General features: G+C 38.0%; 2 protein-coding genes across 7 annotated transcripts; both read left to right on the forward strand.

Annotated features, from left to right (window-relative positions):
• The first annotated feature begins 446 nt into the window (after nt 1–446).
• On the forward strand, nt 447–4,817 carry EXO5 (exonuclease 5). The gene is made up of 2 exons (XM_041738768.1): nt 447–585; nt 3,276–4,817. The coding sequence occupies exon 2, from the start codon at nt 3,287–3,289 to the stop codon at nt 4,415–4,417; it is 1,131 nt and encodes a 376-aa protein (XP_041594702.1). The 5' UTR covers nt 447–585; nt 3,276–3,286; the 3' UTR covers nt 4,418–4,817.
• On the forward strand, nt 454–24,538 carry ZNF684 (zinc finger protein 684). Of its 6 annotated transcripts, none has more exons than XM_041738761.1 (5): nt 454–585; nt 14,847–14,885; nt 19,161–19,287; nt 19,625–19,720; nt 22,968–24,538. In XM_041738761.1, exons 2-5 carry the CDS (start codon nt 14,871–14,873, stop codon nt 23,870–23,872), a joined length of 1,143 nt encoding a protein of 380 aa, XP_041594695.1. In that variant the 5' UTR covers nt 454–585; nt 14,847–14,870; the 3' UTR covers nt 23,873–24,538. The 6 variants fall into 6 exon arrangements, with proteins under 6 accessions (XP_041594695.1, XP_041594696.1, XP_041594698.1 ...); XM_041738762.1 differs by lacking the exon at nt 454–585 and adding an exon at nt 13,211–13,348; XM_041738764.1 differs by lacking the exons at nt 454–585; nt 19,161–19,287 and adding exons at nt 13,227–13,348; nt 20,793–20,836.
• The last annotated feature ends 527 nt before the right edge of the window (nt 24,539–25,065 follow it).

Raw genomic sequence — 25,065 nt, forward strand, 5'->3', positions numbered from 1 at the left:
TCGCAGGCCAGGCTCCTTTGGGTTCTGGACCTTTCGCGGAGGTCCACTGGGACCCCTTCCCGAGGCCGACGACCCCTTGCTGTCTCCCGCTCCTACAGGGCGTTGTAGGGGGTGCCCAGTAAACTTTAGGGCAGGCAGGGACTTCCTGGGGCGACAGAGGTTTGGGGCGTCTGGAAAGGTCTTGGCTCAAGGCAAGCGCTCGCGGAGCCGACAAGTCCGGGCTGCACCCAACAGGTCAGGATGTTGAGGGTCGTGGCAGTCCCACAGGCAGCAGGAACCCTTTAGAGAAGTAAAGCCTCTCTCTCACCTGAGGTCTCTGCTGAGCACTTGAGCTGAGGTTTGGGGCTGTAAGAGGGACCTGATCTTGGAGCTCCTGGGGGACTTTGGTTATTCTTGACTTTTTTGCTTGCAGGGAGCAAAGATTGGATTAAGTAACTGCATCCGGGGTGTGGGGAAAACGAAGAAGTCATGAAGAATTTGACCCAGGAGCAGGCCAAGCATTATTACCTAGCATTTGGGACGGGCAACAGCCTCTGCCCTATGGATCAGAGAGAAGGGAATGCTGCAATGTGATGGACTGATCAGGTGAGAAAGGACCAAAAGTCCCCGTTCTGGACAACACGGTGCAGAGTTGCTAATCTGGATTCTTTAGTGCAGACCTGGTTTTTCAGAGCTCCTTCCTCCTCCCCTAGCTGTGTCATTGTAGCATTCTGCACTTCTGCTGAGCAGAAGAATCAGCCAAGTCCCAGGGAATTAGGTTTCCTTTCTCCTGAAGCTTAATCTCATTTGTCAGGGGGAATAGATAGAGTGTCCCATCTCTTCCTTGGGAAGGGGAAGGAGATCCACATTGGTTGAATGGTAGCATGTATATAATGCTTTATTATGTTGGGTAGCTGAGTACCTTTGGAAGGGAGTACTCTTAAGTGTCAGTAGCTTCAGGAAAAGGAAAAACTTGCCCAGAGTACTCATGAGGCAAGTAGAATTCTACTAAATACCACTGACCTAGGCAGGTTAAGATTTATAATCTAGATCCATTGGACCCCCAGACTCTTGACACTGGTATCGCTGGTATTTCCCACACATTTCATTTCATTCACTTACCACCTAATAATTGTTGCCGTTCCTATGTACTACCTGTATCGTTATTTTCATATTTTAGCTTTTTTATTTTCATTTATTTAAAAACCCAACTTGTTCTAAGAAATACTCTCTATGAAATTGTGCATTTAATGGAAACTCTAATAGCTTTATATTCTGAGATACATCTAACAATGTTGACCTTTGTACCATGTAAAATCACCTCACATCCGAAGGATATAAATAAACTGCATTTAGAGATACAATGCACTGCATCATGCTCTTGTCTGGATTTTTTTCTGCATAGGAAAGTGCAGGCAACGCATCTCAGTCTAAATTGTCCATCCCCGGTGTATTGTTTTCTTCCTTTAGATGAATAATTCCACACAGAAGGCCCCCTTTTTGTGTCTTCTGTACAAAACATTTCACTTAACCTGTTCAGGGCTACCCTATTTTCAGTATGTAAAAACAAGTACAAAGTCCATACCTTTCAGGAGCTTACTCTCTCTTTGGGAGTTAATACTTATACATGAAATAATCTAAATCAGTACTGTCCAGTAGCACTTTCTATGATCAGGGAAATGTTCTGTATTTTTGCCTTATGATGTGGGACCCACTTGCTACATGTAGCTGTTAAAAGCACTTGAAATGTGCATAATGCAACAGAGAAATTGAGTTTTAAATTTTATTTCATTTTAGTTAATTTAAGTAGCCACATGTGGCTAGGGACTACATGTTGGCCAGTCCAGGTCTAAATATTTGAAATGAAATGTTTTCAAGGTCAGTTGATTTGGATTTAGTGCCCTTTCCCTTGAGGGGGGGAACACTCCAAGTGTATTTTTTTTTTTTTTCAAACGTACATTTTAATTACCATTTAGCTTCAGTTTCTTGACAGAGGGTAAAGATTCTCTCCGATTTAATTATTAATTTTGTTAGATGTAATAACAGTATTATAATTAATGTAGGAGAATGCTGAAGCATTTGTATCTCAAATGTTATGATATCTATAATTTACTTTAAAATAGCCAAAAAAAAAAAAATACACACGTGAAAGATGCAAATACAGCAACATGTCAACAGTCATTTATTTAGGTGGTATGTATATAGATGTTCATTGTTCTATTTCTCTGTATGTGTGAAATTTTTTGTAGTAAAAATTTCAGAAAGAGTACCTGTCCCACAGTAGAGTAGTGAGATATTGGATGGGAAGCACTTGGCTTGGTGTCCAGCATTAAAATATTCACTATTATAGCAAATACAGTGGTATTTTATAGTGCTTATTGACAGATATTTTCCTTCGCAAGCTAATTTCTTGTGGAATGAAAAAATAAACCTGGTGGGAAACACCAATTTCTGTAATGTTTGGAGGTAATTTATAAAATCAGTAAGGGTAGAGCAGAATCCACTAAGCTTTTCCTCCTTGCCATTTGCTTAATAGAGCTTAAATATAAAAAGCAACTGATTTCTTCATGTTGCTGTGAACATCCTCTCTCATTACATCATGCCATTAATTTGTGTGTGAGCCGATCTACTTATCTATAGTTAGTCTTTGAATTTTGCCATACTATGTTCCTGAGAGCTACACTTAAAAACAGTCATTGTGGAGCTGATTTTTCTCAAGGAAAATTTTGTAATTGACTTTTATTTTCCTAGTCAAGGACTTCGTATCAAAGGAATCAAAGAAATAGACATGGTTTTACCAACATTGCTCCAACATTTACAAAAATCTATACTCAAAATAATGTAAAATGCCCCCAAGTAGTAGAATATTGAAGCAGAAAAGGCAAACCTCAAATCTCCTTTTAAATGAAGAAATTGAGGCCAAGGCAACTCTGTTACACTACTAATTGGTCGTAAATAGATAGGCTTCTTTAAAGAATGTAAATAGTTATGATTCTTTTTTTTTTATTTTTTTTATTTTTTTATTTTTTTATTTTTTTTTTTAATTTATTTATGATAGTCACAGAGAGAGAGAGAGGCAGAGACACAGGCGGAGGGAGAAGCAGGCTCCATGCACCGGGAGCCTGATGTGGGATTCGATCCCGGGTCTCCAGGATCGCGCCCTGGGCCAAAGGCAGGCGCCGAACCGCTGCGCCACCCAGGGATCCCAGTTATGATTCTTTTAATCTTATTAGAATCTGACAGTGCTTTGGAAAAAATTTTTATATGGATAATACATTTTTTTTTAACATATGCAGTGCCTTGTGCCATGGCAGAGACTGGGGAAGAGGTGTCGGCAGAAGAGGTGTCAGCAGAGGCCTCAGGGTTTTCAGACTTGAGTGACTCAGAGTTTCTAGAGTATCTGGACCTGGAAGATACTCTAGAGTCAAGTGCTTCACTGAGCAAGCCTGGCCCTTCTTCTGAACTCCCTGGGAAGGATGACAAGCTCATAAGCTTACCAAAGTGGAAAAGAAGATTGGATGTTTCATCACCTATGGAGCGATTCCACCTTAAATACTTGTATGTCACTGACCTGTCTACTCAGGACTGGTGTGAACAGCAAATGGTATATGGGAAGGAGCTTCCTGGTTTCTTGGCTCCCGAGAAAGCAGCTGTTTTGGATACTGGTGCCAGCATCCACCTAGCTAGAGAACTAGAAGTTCATGATCTTGTGACTATCCCCATCACTACTAAAGAAGATGCTTGGGCAGTGAAGTTTCTGAATATATTATCAATGATTCCTATCTTGCAGTCACAAGGACGCATCAGAGAGTTTCCAGTGTTTGGAGAAGTGGAGGGTGTGCTGCTTGTTGGAGTAATTGATGAGCTGCGCTATACAGCCAAGGGAGAACTGGAAGTGGCTGAACTTAAGACACGCAGGCGCCCTATGCTCCCTCTGGAAGCCCAGAAAAAAAAAAACCGTTTTCAAGTCAGCCTATACAAATATATCTTTGATGCCATGGTTCAAGGGAAAGTGACCAGTGCTAGCCTAATCCACCACACAAAAATATGTCCAGACAAGCCACTGGGACCTTCAGTGCTGAGGCAAGCCCGGCAAGGGGGCTTCTCTGTGAAGTTCTTGGGTGACCTTATGGAGCTAGTCTTCTTATCTCTAACACTGTCTGACCTCCCACTTATTGATATCCTGAAGATTGAATATATCCAGCAAGAGACTACCACTGTGCTGGGTACAGAGATTGTGGACTTTGAAGAGCAGGAGGTGAAAAGCAAAGTGCAGCACTATATGGCCTACTGGATGGGCCACCGACAGCCTCAAGGGATTGATGTAGAGGAGGCTTGGAAGTGCCGGACATGCAGCTATGCAGATATCTGTGAGTGGAGGAAGGGCTGTGGGATGCCCAGCTCCATTCTAGAGCCCCAGGCCAAAAAAGTGAAATGAACAGAAGGGTATGCCTTCAGGAACTTTGATCCTTCTTGCTCCTAATATACTCAGCAGAATAAAAGAGGGCCAGTCTTTGAGCTTGGCTCTCGTGGAGAGTGTTCTTATTTTGGATCTTTTTATATTTCCTCAAACTCTGATGACTAAAATCATGACCAAGATTCAGGAGTGAGTGGGAGGAATCTGGGATTATACGGTCTCTGGAACTGTGTGTGAATTGCCAAGAAGACAGTTGCTCATCATGACTGGAACAAAAGGTATCCTTTAGCCATCATTGCTTTCCTAAGAAGATTCTAAAATTTCTAAGAAATTTCTAAGAAAATTTTTTTTTCTTAGTCAAAGCTTTTTGCATTTTATATAATAAAATAAAATGAAATGCTGTCCAGGTCAGTTGAACTGATGTTTTGTTTTTTGTTTTTTCATAATCTCAATCTTTCAAAGATGACCACTATAAATAGTTGTGTGTATGTTATTCTAAGCCTTTAGTATATAAACATATTTCTGGAGCAGAATTAGTGGAATGAGCAGACTGAGAATTTAAAATAGGCATGATAAATATGCTCAAAGAAATAAGTGAAAATGAAGCAGGAGTAGAAGATCATAAAAAATGAAAACATTAGATATAAAAAATATAATACACAAAGTAACATGTAACATTTACACCTTATAATACCACACCTCAGGATATGCCAAGAGAAGCTCTTACATACATACAACAGGAAATAGGAACAAGAATACACTTTGTAGTAGTTTTACAGTAGTAAAACCAGAACCTAGAAACTATCCAAGGGCTTATCAGAAGAGTGTGGATGATGTACAGCAGCTAAAAGAAATGAGCCACAGCAACAACGTGGGTGAATCTTAGCACAATACTAAGTGAAAAAAACAAGTCCCCTGAAGTTACATACAGTACAGTGCCCTTTTAATAAAGGGAGAACCAACAAAAATAAAAACATTTTAAGAAAAATGTAAAGATGGTGGAGAGGAATCTCAGTGTATTTTAGAAGGTGGTGGATCCCTTACTGCAAACATCGCCAAAGAGGCTAGTGGAAAATGATTTGGATATCATCCAGAAGGAAAAAAGCTTGTTTATGCAGATACTACTAGGGAATTTGCATAAGTAGATGGAGGGGGAGAAGAGTTTGTAGGGGTAGAGGTTTCTGTATGAACTAGAAGACCAAGAACCATCAGAACATGATGAATATTGTTAATGTGACTCCATGTCTACATGAACTGGTAAAAGTTGAACATTTTTGGAGTTACAGTAGATTACTTCTGGAGGGGGGCACCTGGGTGACTCAGTGGTTGAGCATCTGCTTTTGGCTCGGGTTGTGATCCTGGGGTCCTGGGATCGAGTCCCATATCAGGCTCCCCACAGGGAGCCTGCTTCTCCCTCTGCTTGTGTCTCTGCCTCTCTCTGTGTGTCTCTCACAAATAAAATCTTAAAAAAGATTATCTTTGGAGGTGTTCTGAGCTACATAAAAACTTTTCTTATGGACAGTGGGAATCTTGTAATGATAATTCTCATTTACTGAATGAGTGTTATGTGCCAGGCACTGTACTAAGTACTTATATGATTAAATCTGTATATCCATTATTATCTCTGATAAGGGAATTAAGGTTTTGAAGGGTTATAAAATTTGCCCAAGATCCTACAGTTTGAAAGTGGTAGACTCTAGCCTAGATATGTCTGACTGCAATGCTTATGCTCTTAGCCATTATACTGCAAAGTATTTTTTGCTGTTGTTAAACCTCCTATTCTATATCTTATTCTAGGCGTAGGAAGTTTGGAATCCAATTGGGGGCATAGTAAATAAATTGGACTTTATAGGATAAATAGTATTAACAGTCTTCAAGAAAACAACTTGCTTGGGGTTCTATTGGCATCATCTCCGTTATACTAAAAGCTTGAAAAGAGGGGCACCTGGGTGGCTCATTGTGGTGTCTGCCCTTGGCTCAGGTCATGATCCCAGGGTCCTGGGATTGAGTCCTGCATCAGGCTCCCCACAGGGAGCCTGCTTCTCCCTCTGCCTATGTCTCTGCCTCTTTCTGTGTGTCTCTCATTTAAAAAATCTTTAAAAAGAGGGAAAAAAAATCAGTTGGTTTCAGACAGTGATAATGTCAGAATTCAATTGTTCTGTAATTCAGTAATACCCTGAGCTCTCAAATCCTTATTTTTTAAGAAAGATTTTATTTATTTATTCATAGAGAGAGAGGAAGAGAGAGAGAGGTATCTAAACTCTAAATTATGGAGCTCTTCTATATTTGCTCAGTGAGTGAATAAATGAAGAGACATCATAAAAAAGCTCTTCCTTGATTAAAAAAAAAAATGCTTCCTGGGCCAGAGAATGGATTGAATACTTTAATTAGGACTAGATTCAACTGTTTATAGTAGAATTTGCTAAAAACAATACTGGTGAAACAAAATAGAAACTTATGACAAAGAACCCTATATATAGTTAGTTTAGGTCTGAGGTGGCACTCCATAGTGTCAGGGACCCAGGTTCCTTCTCTCTTGTTCCTCTAGCATCAACAGGTTATCTTCCTACTTCATAGTCTAAAAACAGCTGCCCAAGTTCCAGTCACCCATACATATTCAGCATAAGGCCGAAATATGAAAAGGGCATTATGTTGGATACACTTTCTAAATTTGCACCACTGTTTCCACTATTCAGATAAGCTGGGAAGCTGAGTATTGTTTATTGGTAATTTGTATTTCCTTTAAGAATTGACTGCTTAGGGATGCTTGGGTGGCTCAGTGGTTAAGTGTCTGCCTTTGGCTTGGGGTGTGATCCCATCATGCTGGGATCGAGTCTGCGTTGGGCTCCCCATAGGGAGCCTGTTTTCTCCCTCTGTCTGTGTCTCTGCCTTTCTCTCTGTCTCTCATGAATAAGTAAATAAAACCTTAAAAAAAAAAAAAAAGAGTTGAGGGCAGCCCTGGTGGCGCAGCGGTTTAGCGCCTGCAGCCCGAGGTGTGATCCTGGAGACCTGGGATCGGGTCCCCTGTCGGGCTTGCTGCGGGGAGCCTGCTTCTCCCTCTGTCTGTGTCTCTGCCTCTCTTTCTCTCTCTGAATAAATAAATAAATAAATCTTAAAAAAAAAAAAGAGGGAGTTGACTGCTTATATTTACTGCACATTATGAATGAAGATTTTAATCTTTTAAAATGATTCTTAAAAGCCAGTTTATTGCATGTCTTTTAATTGCCTCGATGGTAGATTTTTCTGATTAAATAATACATGTTCATTATAGAAATGTACTAAGATGTAAGGAAGAAAGTATTCTCTTTAAAATGTTTTCAACTATTGCTTTTCTGTGTAGGTTATTCTCTGTTTTTATTTTTCTCTTTCTGCAAACTGTTACATATATTTCTATTATATATACCTCCTGTACCTCCCTACTTTTTCTCATTATTTTATACTCTGTCATTTTCTTTTAGTACTGAAAATTTTTGTGCTTTCCTTCAACTGCTTCAACTTAGAAAGTACTTCTTTGCTTAGTATTCCTCTGTTCTCTTCTGGTGTTCCTATTATATGTAAAATTTCCTTGACCTGCCTTCTACATCTGTTATCTTCTCTTTCATATTTCACTCTCTTTGTTTTCCATCTTTACATTCTAAGACTTCTTTTACCCAGGAGTCTAGTTAACTGAGATTCCAGCACTTCCAGTTTCCACTCTTCTCTTCTATTCAAGTAGCCATTGAAATATTTTGTCCAGTGATTTTATTTTTCATGTCCACCCCCAAGCATAGCAAGTATGGTAGATGCTTCAGCCTGAGTATCGAGCTCATCAGAAAGACCATGCAGAAACCTTATCAGTTTGATTGACATAGTGACATTCAAACAGAGATGGATCTTTGCTATAAAGAAAAAATTCACACGGGAGAAACTGTAAATGTGATATATATATATATGGTAAAGGCTTCAGTTGTAATATAATTCTTCATGTCTTGAAAAGAGGAAAAAACCATTTAAATGTGAGGAATGCAGAAAAGTTTATGTGCTAACTCAAATGTTCATATTCATCAGAGAATCCATAGGGTTAGAAACCCTACAGGTATGGTGAATGTGACAAGAGCCTCAGGTAGAATGCAGGTCTTCAAGTTCTTTGGAGAGATTACATAGGAGAAAGGGCCTCTAAATGTGTGAAGAGAGGTAAAGGTTTTAGTGATAACTCAAGACTTCACATCTGTCAGAGTGCAGGTGAGAGAGGAACCCAACAAATGTGTTGTGCATGGTAAGAGCTTCAGCCAAAATGCAAATCTTTCTTCATGTACATCAGATCAGAGTCCACATATGTGGTAGTTGTGGAAAGGCCTTCAGTTAGACTCAAGTCTTCACATTCATCATAAAGTGCATTGCAGAGGAGTTTCAGGAGCTTTGGTCAAAACTTAGATGATCATGGGGCACCTGGGTGGCTCAGTGGTTGTGCATCTATCTTTGGCTCAGGTCTTGATCCCAGGATCCTGGGATCGAGTCCCACATGAGGCTCCCTGTAGGTAGCCTGCTTTCTCCCTCTGCCTGTGTCTCTGCCCCCTTTCTCTGTGTACCCCCCATGAATAAATAAAATCTTTTAAAAAGCTTAGATGATCATAATAATCTTTTCACACATTGGGACCTATGAAAAAGTGAAGAATGTATCAAGATTTTTAGTCAGAGTGCAGGTCTTCACATTCATTGCATAGGCCATATAGGAGGGAGAGCCTATAAAAATGAAAGTAATAATACAATAATAATACGGAACTTTATTTTTATTTTTTTTTTAATACGGAACTTTAACAGCCCACTTACCTCAATGGATAGATCATCTAGACAGAAAATCAATAAGGAAACACTGGCCTTAAATAACACATTAGACCAGATGGTGTTGGATTCCCACCAACACCGTTGGTGGGAATGTAAAGTGGTGCAGCCATAACAGAAAACAGTATGGAGATTCCTCCCAAAAATTAAGACTAGAACTACCATGTGATCCAGCAATACCATATCTGGGTGTTTATCCAAAACAAAACTCAAAAACCAAAACACAAACACCAATTTGAAGAGATACATGCACTCTTACATTCATTGCAGCATTATTTACAATAGTCGAATACAGAAGCAATCTAAGTGGCCATCAACAAATGAATGGGATAAAGAAAATGTGTGTGTGTACAGACATACACACAAATACACTCACACAAAATGGAAAATGGAATATTAGTCATAAAAAATAATGGAATCTTGCCATTTGTGACAACGTGAATGGACCTAGACAATATTATGCTAACTGAAATCAGTCAGAGAAAGACAAATACCATATGATTTCACTTACATATGGAATCTGAAAAACAAAACAAATGAACAGATAAAACAGAAACAGACCCATAGATATGGGAAACAAATGACAAATTCCATGACACATTTATGGAAATAAAACTATAGACAATTACACATTTATTTGGAATTGCAAATATTTATTTGGCACCTATTATGTTCCAGGTTCTGGAGATACAGTCATGAACAAAACTAAAATTCTACTTATACCAATTCCAATCTGTGGGTTTTTCCCCACCACCAAACAATTTTCTGACACCACCTGGTGATAGTGTCATATCCCACAGATTAAGGAATCAGTCCTACAAGTCTGGCTCTCTCTCCCAACCTCAGATGCCAGTCACAAGTCCAGATTTTCACCTAACCCACTGGCTATATATTAGAGCTTCCAACAACTCTTCCTTGGGTTTGACCAATTTGCTAGGTAGCTTATAGAACTTGGAGAAACACTTTATTCTCCAGATTACAGTTTATTAGAAAAGGATATATAACTCAGGAAGAGTCCATGGAAGAGATGCACAGGGCAAAGTATGGGGAAAGTGTGCCGAGCTTCCATGACCTTTCTGGGTCATTACTCTCTCTGTCCCTCCATGTGTTCACCAACCCAGAAAGTCTCTTGAGGCTTCATTACATAGGCATGATTGATTAAGTTATTGGTCTTTGGCAGTGAATTCAACCACCAGCCTCATTCCCCTCCCCAGGAGTCAGGGAGTTGGAACTGAACTCCCACCCTCTAATCATATGGTTGGTTCTCCTGGCAGCCAGCCAGCCACCCATCCTTAGTTACAGTCCAAAAGTCACTTCATTAATACAAGAAAAGACACCATTATCACTTAGGAAATTCCAAGAATTTTAGGAGCTCTGCATCAGAAACAAGGATGAAAATGAAATATATATTTCTTCTATAAGTTACAATATCGCAAAACAAAAATATATGCTTTCCTAGAACATATATACAATGAAAGAAAGAAAGGAAAAAGAATTAAGAGAACTCAAGGATGGCTCCTAAATTTTTACTTAAATAATGAAGTGGTGATGGTATATGTATTGAACTAGAAGTGCTAGAGTGGGGGATAGATGGAGGGAGCAGGAATCAATTGGTTTGGAGATGTGAAGTTAGAGGTGACTCTTAGATATTTAAGGGGAAATTTCAGGTAGGCATAAGGAATTAGGGGTCTGCTATTCAGGGGAGAAATGAAAGCTGGAGAATACAGATTTTTCAGTCATCATTACATAAATGGCGTTAAAGATCATGGGATCAAATGAGATCATTTAGGGGAAAATTTCAGAAAAAGTCCCAAGGTCAAACCCTTGAGTATTCAAACATTTGGAGGTGGAACAGAGGAAGAGTTTTAGTACAGGAAATACAGAAGTATTCTTAGTGAAATGAGAGAAACTAGCTTTTTTGACATGTTATAGAAACCAAGATAAGGAAGTGTTTTAATAGTGTTGAATGCTGTTGAAGTCTAATATGAGGACAGAATTGGAATTTCATTGGTAACTTTACAAGATCAGTTTCAGGAGAGGAGAGTCAAGAAGCCATTAGAGTGAACTACAGAGAGAATTGGAAAAAAATGTGAACAACAACAAGAAGCAACTCTTTAGGAAAATTTTTCTACGAAGGAAAGTTAGGAAATGGTGCAATTGCTCAAGTGGGCTACAGATCAAAAACGGATTCTTTTTTTTTTTTTTTTAAGTAGACTTCATGCCCGCCCAGCACAGGGCTTGAACTCATGACCCTGAGATCGAAACCTGAGAAGAGATTAAGAGCCAGATGCTTAACTGACTGAGCCACCCAGGCGCCCCACGCAAAGATGTTTTTTAAAAATGATATATAAAAATATGTTTTTATGACACTGAAAATGCAAGTCAATGGCTAACTATATCAAGTGGGCTGTTACTGCTACCAAGCAACAGTACTATATTTCCTTAATCTTTTTTTAAAGATTTATTTATTTATTTATTTATTTATTTATTTATTTATTTATTTATTATAGACATAGAGAGAGAAGAGGCAGAGACACAGGAGGAGGGAGAAGCAGGCTCCATGCCGGGAGCCCAATGCGGGACTCCATCCCGGGACTCCAGGATCGAGGCCTGGGCCAAAGGCAGGCGCTAAACCGCTGAGCCACCCAGGGATCCCCTATATTTCCTTAATCTATTCATGCTCCCACATTCCTAAATAACTAATATTAGAATCTCAGATGCCATTGATTATAAGGTACATAAATATTTCATATACTCTAAAAAAGAAAAAGATTGCTCCAGTTAAACTATGGCATGGCAACATTTGTAAGACATCAATCTCACATATGTTAAAATATGAAAAGTGTATTAGAATCAATGTAATAGAGTATTTCTTTTCTCAAACGTCCAATACCTTCCCTATCTTCATTTTTCAGCTTCCTATTTCACTAAGAAAACAGAAGCACTCAGAAAAGGACATCCTCATTCCCCTACTAACAAATCTGTATGCCTATCTGTGTCTGTAACCTATAAATTCTGCCTCTCTTTTTATTTCAATCCATGAGTGGTCCATACTTACAACTTATCCTTCTGTTGTGTACTGGATTCCACCCCCTTTCTCCTGAAGGACTTTCTTCCTGCAATTGTCTCATGTCTCCTGTATTATCAATTTCCTCCTCTACTCTATCATTTCAGTTAGCATACATAATATAATTTCTTCCAGCTTAAAAAAAAAATTCTGGACCCAAAATCCACATGCAACGACAGCTCTCTTTTTCTTTAAAAAGCCAAACATCTAAAATAAAAAAATTAAAAAAAATAAAGCCAAACATCTTACAAGTACTTTCTATATTTGCTTTGTACACTTTCTCCCATTCTTTTATCCAACTCTTATAAAATCCTTATCAGATTTAATCAAACTTCTACCACTACACCAAAACGGCATGTTTTAACAGTCTCCACCATGCTAAACCCAATGGTCAAGTCTTAGTTATCATCCTACTTGGTTCATCAATAGCATTTAACACAGTGGATCACTCTCCACATCTTGAAACATTTTCTTCCCTCGATTTTGCAGATCCAAACTCTTCTACTTTTAAGTCTGTCTCACACATTATCCTCTCTCAGTCGTCTTTCTTGGGTCCCCTTTATCTCCTCTTTATCTCCTTATCGTTGGGACCTAAACTGGAGCATTGCTAGAAGAAACTGAACTAAGGGTAGATTATTATTTTACAGCATTGATTTAGATTTTCTTGTTTTTAAAAATTCTGATGTCTTTTATATTTTTAAACTAAAATCCTATATACACACCTCTCTTTTACAAATAAGCATGGTTCTCAGGGAAGCCCCAGAGATACCAACCCAGGAATCTCCTCCCTAAGAGGCAGATGCTCTGACGCCTTCCGGAAACGAGCTCACAGGCCTTATGGGAAATGTAGTCCCCTATGACTAGCCTGCACCGCGGAGGGACCTGGGAACCTGGGCGTCACTTACTTCCGCACATGCGCAGTGGGGCGGCAGCCGGTATTCCGTAACCTTCCGAGCTGCACGGAGTGAAGGGAGCGTGCGGCTCTAGCCGCGAGTCTCTAGGAGATCTCTGTAACCTGATCTCTTAGAAGCAAAGCTGGGAGCGTGGCGGTGAAAGGCTGGCAGGTATGACTCTGCGGAGCCTGGGGACGGACGGGAAGGGCGGGGAGAAAGACAGAGACCAGTTTATTGGCTTACCCAGCCGAAGACAAAACTTCTCAACCCCCACGTGCGGCGATTTGGTGTTTGAGCGTGTGGGTCCTGTGCAATTCTGGAGTACTTCAGAGAAAGCTAGAGGAGGGTCTGACTGCCACTCATTGGATTCCCAGATTCCGGGTGGGCTGGGACAGACTCAGTTTGCATTCCTGCTCCTGTAGGTAGAAGTCACTGTGTAGGAGCATGTGCATCAGGCTGTTACCTTTTCTGGTTGCAAGAACATCGTTGGCCCTACCAGAGCTTGCAAAAGGTAGTATTAAACCATTCAAAGGGATCTAGGAAGAAAGCTTTTCTAGCGAAACTGCTATTTGTGTATTTTCACAACAATAATCTGAAGTGTTCTCTCCATTTTGCATATGAATTAACTGAAGCTGAGAGAGCTTAAAGTACTTGGTTTATACTGAAGACTTAGTAAATGGAAGAGCTGAGATTCAGACCCAGATGAGTTCTCACCAGATTTTTTTTTTTTTTTTTGAGCATAGTTGACACACAATGGTACATTAGTTTCTGGTGTACAACTTACTGATTTGACAAGTTTATACATCGTACTGTGTTCACCACAAGTGTACTTACCATCTGTACCTCCCTTATTTCACTATTACAGTATCATTGACTGTATTCCTTATGCTTTGCTCCAAATTTATTCTTTTTTGCAAAATAGCACCCTGCAAAAAGAGTTGAGTTTATTCTCCTTCTGAAATATTTGAGCAATGAATGCTAAGTAAATTTGGATTTGTAGTCTTTTTTTTTTTTTTTTTAAGAGTCTCTTTGAATCTGCAGATCTTCCAGTGAACACTGTAAATAAAGTTGGGAGTCCCTTTTGCATATTTTAGTCTTTCTATGCCCCCAGTTTTGCTGGTTGGAATTTCTAAAAACCAATACTGCTCTCTTAGGAGACGGTGAATTTCCAGGGAGGGGACAGGTTTAGAGTTTAAACTGAACATGCTCCAGCTTAAAAAAAAATCCTGGTCCAGCCTTCTCAAGAAAACCCAACCGAACTTGAGCTTTCTTATCCCAGCTTCAGAGCAGAGATTTCCAGAACTACTGAGTTTCAGAGACCAGGCTTTTAGTTAGTCTTTTAACTCATTTGTTATTATTTTCTTAGGATAAATTTTTGGGAGGAAAAAAAATGTCCCTAGTTCAGAGATTAACTGCTCGCTGTTAGATCAGCAGGACAGAAATGTACAACACTTATCCTACCTTCATATATTCATAACAGAATCACCAGTCAAATTTGGTGCTTATAAAATATGGACTTTTCTGACATCGCCTAGAATCCTCATTCTCCCACTAGGTGGCATTTACTGAAACTGCAATGTGAGTCCTTCTTTTCTGATAGTGCTTGTTTTCTACATTCTTTCTAGTTTTTCATGCCTTTCTATTCTTTTTCCCATTTTTACTTTCATAGATTTCTGTGTAAGAGCTGCAGAAAATGATCAGCTTCCAGGTAAGGTATCCATTTATTTAGTCATTTAAATCCCACAAAAATCTATATAAAAAGGAAATGTAAAGACAGGGAAAAATGTGGATTGAATAGATCATGTCCATTAGAAAATTTGGAAAATTGATAAGTTGATATCCAGGTCACAGGGGCTGCACATAGTTAGAATAGATTTGAGTTGCATATGTGGACCCAGTCTTTATAGCAATCACAGGAAATTGATAGCCACTTAAAAGTATTGGTATTATCTGTGAAGATGAAGCAAAAACAATTCCTCAGATAAGTAAAGATATTCCTGATTCAATTCTTTGAAAAATATATCTTAAAATGGGTGTTCATAGAGATAATATTAAAAATAACATTCACAGCAACAACCTGTAATAAATTTAACATCAGATTTCCTTTGACTTCCTTAAAGTGTTTCCCAGAGTAAGCAGAGAACATAGTGCCAACAAGCAGCACTATTTGAACTTAATTTGTAAGTTCAAGTTCATAGCCTTTCTTATATTCTTCTGGACCCATATGTAAACTTTGTACCTTTTCCAGCATCTCCTGGTATGCTCGAGCATCTTGTCTTCCCTGTGAATTTTAGAATCAGCTTGTCAGTCTCTATAAATGGGGTATATTAGGTGTTATAAGTGTGATTGCAGTATACTTTTACATTAATTTTTAGAGAATTCATGAGTTTTCAATAATGTATTCTCCATTCAATCTTTCATACAAGCCCTTTACATTTTTATAGGTTTATTATTATAATTTCTGTACATTTCTTGTAAAATTTACTCTTACTTTCAGTTTAAGTTGCTGTTGAGAATGGGATGAATCTTTTTTCATTATATTTTCTAATTGGCTATTTTGGTGTATAGGAAAATATGCATTTATCTATTTGACTTTTTGTCAACTTACAGAACTCTTATTAAGTCCAAGATGTTTTTAATTGGTTCTTAGATTTTCTATATAGACAGTCATATACTCTTCAAATGGAGTTTTGTTTCTTACTGCTCAATATATGTGTCTTCAATTTTTTATCTTGTCTTATTGCAATGGACAGGACTTCTAGGAACTATAATTTTCAGGTGTAATTACTAGCCAATATCTTTTTTGTTCCAATTTTAATGGGAATAGTTCAGTGTTTCATTGTTTCCTCTTGTATTTCGGTAGATAGTTGGGTTTTGTTTTGTTTTTTTGTTGTTGTTGTTTTTAATCAAGTTAAAGACTTTAGCTTGTTAAGATTGTTTTCATAAATTGGGAACTTTTTGCCTCATAAATGTTTCAAAATGCCTATTGATAAAATAATATATTTTGTCTTCTTTAATATAGCAATTTTAGAGGATTTCTAATACATTTCTTAATACTGAACTATCTATGCATTCATAGGACAAACCCTAACTAGTCTTCTAACTTTTTAAAGGGCCAGATAGTAAATATTTTAGGCTTAAAGGCCATACTGCCTCTGTGGCAACTATGCAACTCTGACTTTGGAGTTGAAGTAAATGAATGGGTGTAAATGTTCCAGTAACATTTTATGTACAAAAACAGCAGGTCAGTGCATGGATTGTAGTTTGCTGAGCCCTGTTCTATATGGTTTTAACTATCTCCATGATAGACATGTAGTTACATGCCTTTTTAATTTCAGCTTAAGTTAGTTAAATATGATTTTGGCTTTATGGTTGAGAGGATATATTTTTATCATGTTAAAAAAAAGCCATTTTCTATTTTGTTATGGTCATATGAGTCTGACATGTTAACCTTATAGCCCTTCTAACTTACATATTTACTTTGTAGTGTTTTACAGATTGTAAGATCTCTGAGACCAGTAATACCTTTCTTCTTTTTTTTTTTTTTTTTTTTTTTTTAAAGATTTTATTTATTTATTCATGAGAGACACACAGAGAGAGGCAGAGACATAGGAAGAGGGAGAAGCAGGCTCCATGCAAGGAGCCCGATGTGGGACTCGATCCCGGGTCTCCAGGATCACGCCCTGGGCTGAAGGCAGGTGCTAAACCACTGAGCCATCCAGGGATCCCCCTTTCTTCTTTTTTGTATCACTAGTGCAATGTCTGATAAGTCCTTATTAAACATTTTATGAGTAAATGAATGAAGGACAAATAAGTAATATTTTAAATAATTTTAGTGAGACATAATTAAAATAGTACAGATTGACCCATTAAAGTATATACAGCTCAGTGGTTTTTAGTCTACTCACAAATTGTAAAACCATCTCCACCATCTAACTTTAGAATATTTTCATTACCCTCAAAAGAAACCCCATATTAGCAGTCATTCCTTGTTTCTTTCATCTCTCAGCCCTAATTTGTTTTCTATTTCTATGGATTTGCCTTTTCTGAACATTTAATGTAACTAGGACAATATAATATGTGATCTTTTTTTATATAAATTAGATATTTTTAAAGATTTTATTTATTTATTCATGAGAGACAGAGAGAGAGAGAGAGACAGAGAGAGAGAGAGAGAGAGAGAGTCGCAGAGACATAGGCAGAGGGAGAAGCAGGCTCCATGTAGGAAGTCTGATGTGGGACTTGATCCTGGAACTCCGGGATCATGCCCTGAGCCAAAGGCAGAGATCATGTCCCAACATGTGATCTTTTTTGACCATCTTCTTTAACCTAGCACAATATTTTCAAGGGTCATTGATGTTATATGTATCCCAAATGATACTGCATTATATGGATATACCTCATTTTGTTTATCCATCTATTCATCAGTTATGGATACTCATATTGTTTTCACTTTTGGCTGTTATGAATATTTCTCTGTGAACATTTGTGTACAAGTTTTTATGTGGACATATATTTTCAGCTTTCTTGGGTGTATACTTAGGAGGAATTCTGGCTCATATGGTAGCTCAGTAGTTTACATTTTGAACAACTCTAAACCGTATTCCATAGTTGCACCATTTTACAACCCCATTACCAATGTATGAGAGTTCCAGTTTCTCCACATCCTTATCACCACATGTCATCGTCCATCTTTGATTTTAACCATCCTATTGGGTGTGAAGTGATATCTCATTGTGGTTTTGATTTGTGTTTACTAATGTTGAGCATCTTTATACGTTCTTATGGACCATGTGTGTCTTTGGAGAAAGTCTGTTCAAATATTTTGCCCATTTTTAAGTTGAGTTATCTTTTTATTGTTATGTTGTAAGAATTTTTTTTTTTAATGAGTGGGAAATATCAGAAAGGGAGACAGAACATGAGAGACTCCTAACTAACTCTGGGAAACGAACAAGGGGTGGTGGAAAGGGAGGTGGGCAGGGGATGGAGGTGACTGGGGGGGCACTTGATGGGATGAGCACTGGGTGTTATGCTATATGTTGGCAAATTGAACTCCAATAAAAAAAAAATTAAAAAAATTAAAAAAATAAATTCAAGTTAGTTAAAAAAAAGAATTTTTTAAAAATATTCTAGATACAAGTCTCCTCTCATGGTTTATGATGTGAACATATTTTATCCCATTCTGTGGGTTGTCTTTTCACTTTCTTGATGATGTCCTTTGAAGCACAAAGTTTAAATTTGATGATTTCCATTTTATCTGTTTTTTTCTTTAGTCACTTATACTTCCTGTCATGTCTAAGAAACCACTGCCTAATCCAAGATCAGAAAGATGTACTCCTGTGTATTCTTCTAATAATTTTATAGTTTTAGCTCTTGCATATAGGTCTCTGATCCACCTTTAGTTTATTTTCACATATAATATGAGGTGTTTGTATGTGTGAAGAGGATCCAGTTTCATTCTTTTGCATGTGGCTATTTAGCTGACCCAACACCATTTGTTAAAAAGACTATTCTTGGGGATCTCTGGGTGGCTCAGTGGTTTAGCGCCTGCCTTCAGCACAGGGCATGATCCTGGAGTACCGAGATCGAGTCCCACATCAGGCTCCCTGTATGGAGCCTGCTTCTCTCTCTGCCTGTGTCTTTGCCTCCCTCTATCGCTCTCTTTCTCTCTGTCTCTCGTGAATGAATAAATAAAATCTTTTTTTTTTTTTTTAAAAAAAAAAGACTATTCTTTACCCAGTTGAATTGTCCTGACACTAGTGAATATTTTTAATGTCATTTTTGTTTCTTTCTTTTTTTTATTTTTTGTCATTTTTGTTTCTATCACAAAGTCTATTTCTGAGTCAAGCATATAAAACTTACCATATATAACTTTTTAAAAACTCAACAATAAATATGATATAATCATAAGAGGCTGCCATGATTCTCTTGCAAGTCCCCAAATTATGCACATTGTAGTTTGAAGATCAATATGCTGTTACAGGGATCAGTGACATTCCAGGATGTGGCTGTGGACTTCACTCCAGACGAATGGCAGCTGCTTAACTGTGATCAGAGAACCTTGTATTGGGATGTGATGCTGGAGAACTTTAGAAACCTCATCTCAGTGGGTAAGGACAGTGGGTGGTAACTCTTTAGTGTAACTAAGAATATACTCATAAGTGCCCTTCCTTTAGGATTTTGGAAGCTGTGGACATTCTGAAGCTTTCCTAAATTCAGCCCTGAATGTTAGTGGTCACAGATTCTTAATCCCCTTTGAGATCATGCATAAACAGATAGTGTGTTTATGCTTCTACCTCCCAAATGGAGGAACAGAGTCTTTTCTGTTCTAAAGTCTGTTTGTCATTCTTTCCAGGCCCTGAGACTCAAGGAGGCAGACCTGAATTGTGAGGTAGTCATTTGTCTCTAGCATTTTGTCTCCAGTTCTGTGTTGTTTCTCATGAACAGGGGACCCAGTTACCAAAACAAAAGTGATCTTCAAGGCAGAGCAAGGACAAGAGCCATGGATGGCAGAGGGAGAGCAGCCATGTTGGCGCTATCCAGGTGAGTGAAAGAAAACCAGGCAGATGAGTCTTTGGAATTGAGATTCCAGTTGATCAGTGAGGGACAGGTACCTTTAAAGCAACTCTTTCAGGAAGCACCTCTTAAAAGCCCCACACCTTTGGAAGTGACTGGGTGCACTTGACATAATATCGTCAGATCCCCAGATGATACCTTCGCTGTCACTGCCCACATAGCTGCTCTTTCTCTTTGCCAGCTCTTGTATGGAGGGATATCCCTCTCTCCTGTGCCGTGGCTCCCTGCACCTCCTGTTCCATGTAGGTCCTTGCTTTGTTCTTTTAATTCGTGTAATCCTCATTCTTCTTCCTTCCTTGGTGTATTCACAGATCTTTTCCAGACATCTGGTTCTTATAAGGTAGTCAGGTCGTGTGGGTTTGAAGTCTTACTCCACCAGTCAATATCTAACCTAATTATTTTGTAGCACAACTTTATTTATAAAACAGGGATAATGTTAATCCTCACCTCTGGTTTCTCTTAAAGATTATACGAGTTAATACATGTAAAACCCTTCAAATAGTTGGCATATAGTAAGTGTTCAGTATATGTTGGTTTTTATTTCAAAACTTTAGTAACATTATGCTCTAATTATTTCCCCTTTTCAAAAAAAAATCTTCTCTTCGTATAGCGTATACCCTATCTGTGTTCCCCACCCTTGGTCATCTTTAGTCTACTGCTGACTTGTGGTATCTACCTTATTGTGCATCTCTGCTTCACTTGGTAATACTGATGTCACTTGGAAATTCCCCAGCTTCATTTGAGTTGGTTCCTTACTAATCTGCGCTCACCCTCACTTACTCTTTCTCCATTGTTGCTTCTTGCCTTCATGGCTACCTTCAGAACTTCTTTCACAGTAGCTCCCTTGGAAATTACATCCCTCTGAAGAACTAACATGGTTTTCTTTGTGCTCCCTGTGGCATCTCTGCCTCTCCAGCTTCCCATTCCCATACTCTTCCCTCCCTGGCCTTCATCCATTTTTTTTTTTTTTTTTTTTTTTTGTAGTAACCACTATTCAGTATTCTTCTACCTTCATGTTTCTGTTTACATTATAATAAAGGTGTAATGACTGGCCTGCTGCTTTGCAGTCTCCAAATCACTATGGTAAGCAACTTAGCTTTTTTCTCTCAAGGATGTCTCCTTAAATCCTATTATGACTTATTACCTATGATTTCAACTACCAGTTGTACAAGACTGATAATAAAATAAAATTTTATTTTTCCACAGAGCCCATAAGAGACATGTATTTTAAGTGATTAAGACACAAATTAAGTGTATTTTAGGTCCCCTAGGATCCCAACTTCTAATGACATAGACCAAATGAATTTTAACTTCTGATATGATGTCTAGACTCTTCATGAGCCTATATTGCCAATTCCATTCTTTTTCTGGTTTATCTTAGATGTTCCTGCAAGATGTATCCAAATCATTACATTTTCCTTGTTACTCTCCTAACACAAATTATTTCCTTATACCTTGTATTGTGATATATAAATGGCTTTTAAGGCCCTCTTTAGTGTGATTCCATTTTATTTAACCAGAATGGTCCGTCTTTTCCCTATGCCATGGCAATTGGGCTCTTTAGCAAGCTTTGTACATGATTTTCTTCTGTGCATCAGTTCTTTCTTTTTTTTTTTTTAATTTATTTATTTATGATAGTCACAGAGAGAGAGAGAGAGAGGGGCAGAGACACAGGCAGAGGGAGAAGCAGGCTCCATGCACCGGGAGCCTGATATGGGATTCGATCCCGGGTCTCCAGGATCGCGCCCTGGGCCAAAGGCAGGCACTAAACCGCTGCGCCACCCAGGGATCCCTGCATCAGTTCTTTTGATGCTGATGTGCTCTACCTAACTAAGCCTAACATGCTATTAAGTCTGAATTCAATCTTCTCCTCTTTCATGGCAACTCCAGCCTAGATTAATCTCTACTTTCTTGGAGCCTCCTATGACTCTATCATAAAAACTTGACATATATTCTCTTAGTTTTTTGTTTTTGTTTTTTTAACCCTGTGGCTTTAAAGGTATGTTTTCTCGTGATAATGCCCTGAAGAAAAAGTCCTGTACCATTTTAAATTTTTACACCATTGCTGAGCACACAACAGATATTTGATTAACATTTCATTAATTTACTGTTATAAAGTCAGCCACTGTGGGGATGTTTCTTATTCTTTCAGTGAGGCTTTTTTATGTTTCCTGAGAATGATTCAAAGAAAGCAAAAAATCTCAGGAGTGGGGAATATAATCTCTTCTCCCTAGTTTTTTTTTTTTTTTTTTTTTAAAGCTTATTTGTTTATTTGAGCAATCTCTGCAGCCAGTGTTAGGATCCAAATGCATGACCTTGACATCACAGGGCACATGCTTCTCTGACTGAGCCAGCCTGGTGCCCTCCCCTTTTTAATAGAGAAGTGCTTGGAGATTTTTAGGATTTTGAGGATGAGAATGAAAAAATGTGACTTCAGCAGCTTTTTGGGAACTAGTTTGTTAGGTAGATTGAATGAAAATGTAAAAACAGTACTTGTCAAATGGAAATATGACAAATGGTCATATGTAGGAGCTTTCCCCCTCATTCCCCAAAATAAGAAACACAAACAGAATAAAAGCAATAGCAAGCAGACTGAATTTGTGCCTGGGCTTACAAGTACATGGGAGAATGAATCTCAGCTGTTGGAGAGTTGGAGCCCTGTCTGAAGGCATGTCTTATCTGTGATTTGGTTGGAGTTAGAGGACTAGAGATGTTAGAATGTTCCTGAAGGTAACTGCCATTGTGCCAGGTGATTAAGAGGAAAAAGAGATACGAATGAGGGACATGGGGAGCTGTCCCACCAGGGTAATCTAGGACTGAAGTGGTGAGGACTCTAGATCTGCCATCTCCAGATCTAATTTTTCCTCTGCTATTTTCGCTTAGCTCCTTAGTCTCTCCTTCCTCATCACCTCATCCATTGGTCAGATCTCCACAGTGGAAGATCTATCTCTTCATGTGAGATAACTGTGTATCGATGCTTGTGCCCTATTCACTGTGACTTGTGTCTATTTCATTATCTTTCCATAGGTCATCTATTCTCATTATTGTCTATCAATGATCCTACTTCCTCTTTGGCAGTTTTATCCTTAAAGCTCAGGAGCAAAGCAAATGCAGGGTTTGTTTCAAAATCAGATACTAGATTTGAAATAATGTTTGTTTCTATGATTGTTATAGAAAAAAGTAACTAGGCATGTTTTGTTGTACTCCTTTTTAGAAGCTGATTACCTGCTTGTTGATGAATCAGAAAAGCACCAGGAAAAGAAAGACAATTTTTTGAATTCAGTTTTGTTCACATTCAATAAAATTCTGACTATGGAAAGGCTCCATGATTATAACATGAGCACAAGTCTTAATCCTACAAGAAAAAAATCATATAAATGTAAATCATATGGGAAGAGTTTGCAACCTACTTTAGACTTGCTTAATTATAATGGATGTTATACTGGAGAAAACTCATATGAATGCACCGAATGTGGGAAAGCCTTCAAAAAGAAGTTTCATTTCATTAGACATGAAAAAAATCATACAAGAAAAAAACCCTTTGAATGCAGTGACTGTGGGAAAGCCTATAGCAGGAAGGCTCACCTTGCAACTCATCAGAAAATCCATAATGGAGAGAGACCCTTTGTGTGCAATGATTGTGGGAAAGCGTTTACGCATAAAGCACAACTGGTAGTCCACCAGAGACTTCACACTGGAGAGAAACCTTATGAATGCCATGAGTGTGGGAAGTCATTCACCTGGAACTCCTCCTTTACCCAACATGTGAAATCTCATACACTTGAGAACTCATTTAAATGTAAGGAATGTGGGAAAACCTTCAGGTATAGCTCATCCCTTTATAAACATTCTAGATTTCACACAGGAGAGAAACCCTACCGATGTATTGTATGTGGCAAAGCCTTTGGTAACACATCTGTGCTTGTTACACATCAAAGAATTCATACAGGAGAGAAACCATATGGGTGTATTGAATGTGGAAAAGCCTTCATCAAGAAGTCACATCTCCTTAGACATCAGATAACTCATACAGGAGAAAAGCCCTATGAATGTAATAGATGTGGGAAAGCATTTTCCCAGAAGTCAAATCTTATTGTACATCAGAAAATTCATATATAATATTTATGTTGTGAATATGATAAAGCCTTAAATATTAGATTAAGTCTTATTAAACAGATTTCATGGTGAGAAATCCACCAATTTGAATGGAGTTGGAAGACTAGATTTCCATAGAAAATAATGTCAATCATGTTCTGGAAGTGATAATAAGGTTTTTACAGAAAGAGATCACAGAAAACATCTATTTGTAAAAAATAGAGCATATTGCTTAGTAAGCATCAAGGAATCCATGAAAACTGCATTTATTATCTCTGACTTTTATTTTTATAACATTATGGAATTATACAAGTGTGAGTATAAAATGTTTATGTATTACATTAAATTATATCAATCAAGGGTGAAGTACATGTTTTTTTCTTCCAATCCTAACAACATGCAAGTGACAAAATGTGGTTTAATATGAAATATTAAAAAAAATATGAAATATTAATTTCAGTAACTCTATCCATTTGCTGGCACTTTTAATGGGCAAGGCAGTGTTACAGCATCTCAGTCCCCTCTTCAATTATAAAACTTGTTAAAAGATATTTTCCTATGTATGTAAACAGCAAAACAAACAAGACACCAAATGAGAGGGAAAAGCAGTTGTATTCTGGATTACGATAAGTATTCAGTTGAGGAGAATAAGTATTTAAATAAGTTTGTAAATAAAACATTTGCACTTCAGATATTCCTGTTCGTTTCTTTGGTGTATCTACATAAAATGTAAGCTTAGCTCAAGTGGTGTTTAACAAGGGTACCATCTGTATTTGATTTTAGTAGAGTTGGGTGTCATGATACTTTGCAACTTTGGGGGAGTGAGGTTTTGGGTATGTTTTTGTTTTCTTGTAAGAAATTGATAAAGGTTTAGCTCTTAGGGGTGTCTGGAATTGTCCTTGTGACAGCATAGGCAGCATTAATCAAGTTGAACAAGTTTCTCTGTTAAGCAACTTCATTGGAATGTGAATTATGCAAGTTACACATATTCCTTTAAAAGGATGAACCAGCCATTATTTAAGCTACAGTTTTTATTGCTGTCTGCAGTATTCTTTGATAATGTCAAAAACCCTTATGCCTTTTCTTGAGTGGTGACAAAACAACCTCAACCTAAATTTGGAAATCAAGACTTTTCAAGTTTAAGCTGAGTTACAACTCTGTTGCATGTTTTTCTTCCATTAGCCATTTTTTCTTGAAGAGTAATGTTGAGTAATGAT

The sequence above is a fragment of the Vulpes lagopus genome, chromosome 23, assembly GCF_018345385.1.
Source record: "Vulpes lagopus strain Blue_001 chromosome 23, ASM1834538v1, whole genome shotgun sequence".
NCBI lineage: Eukaryota > Metazoa > Chordata > Mammalia > Carnivora > Canidae > Vulpes > Vulpes lagopus.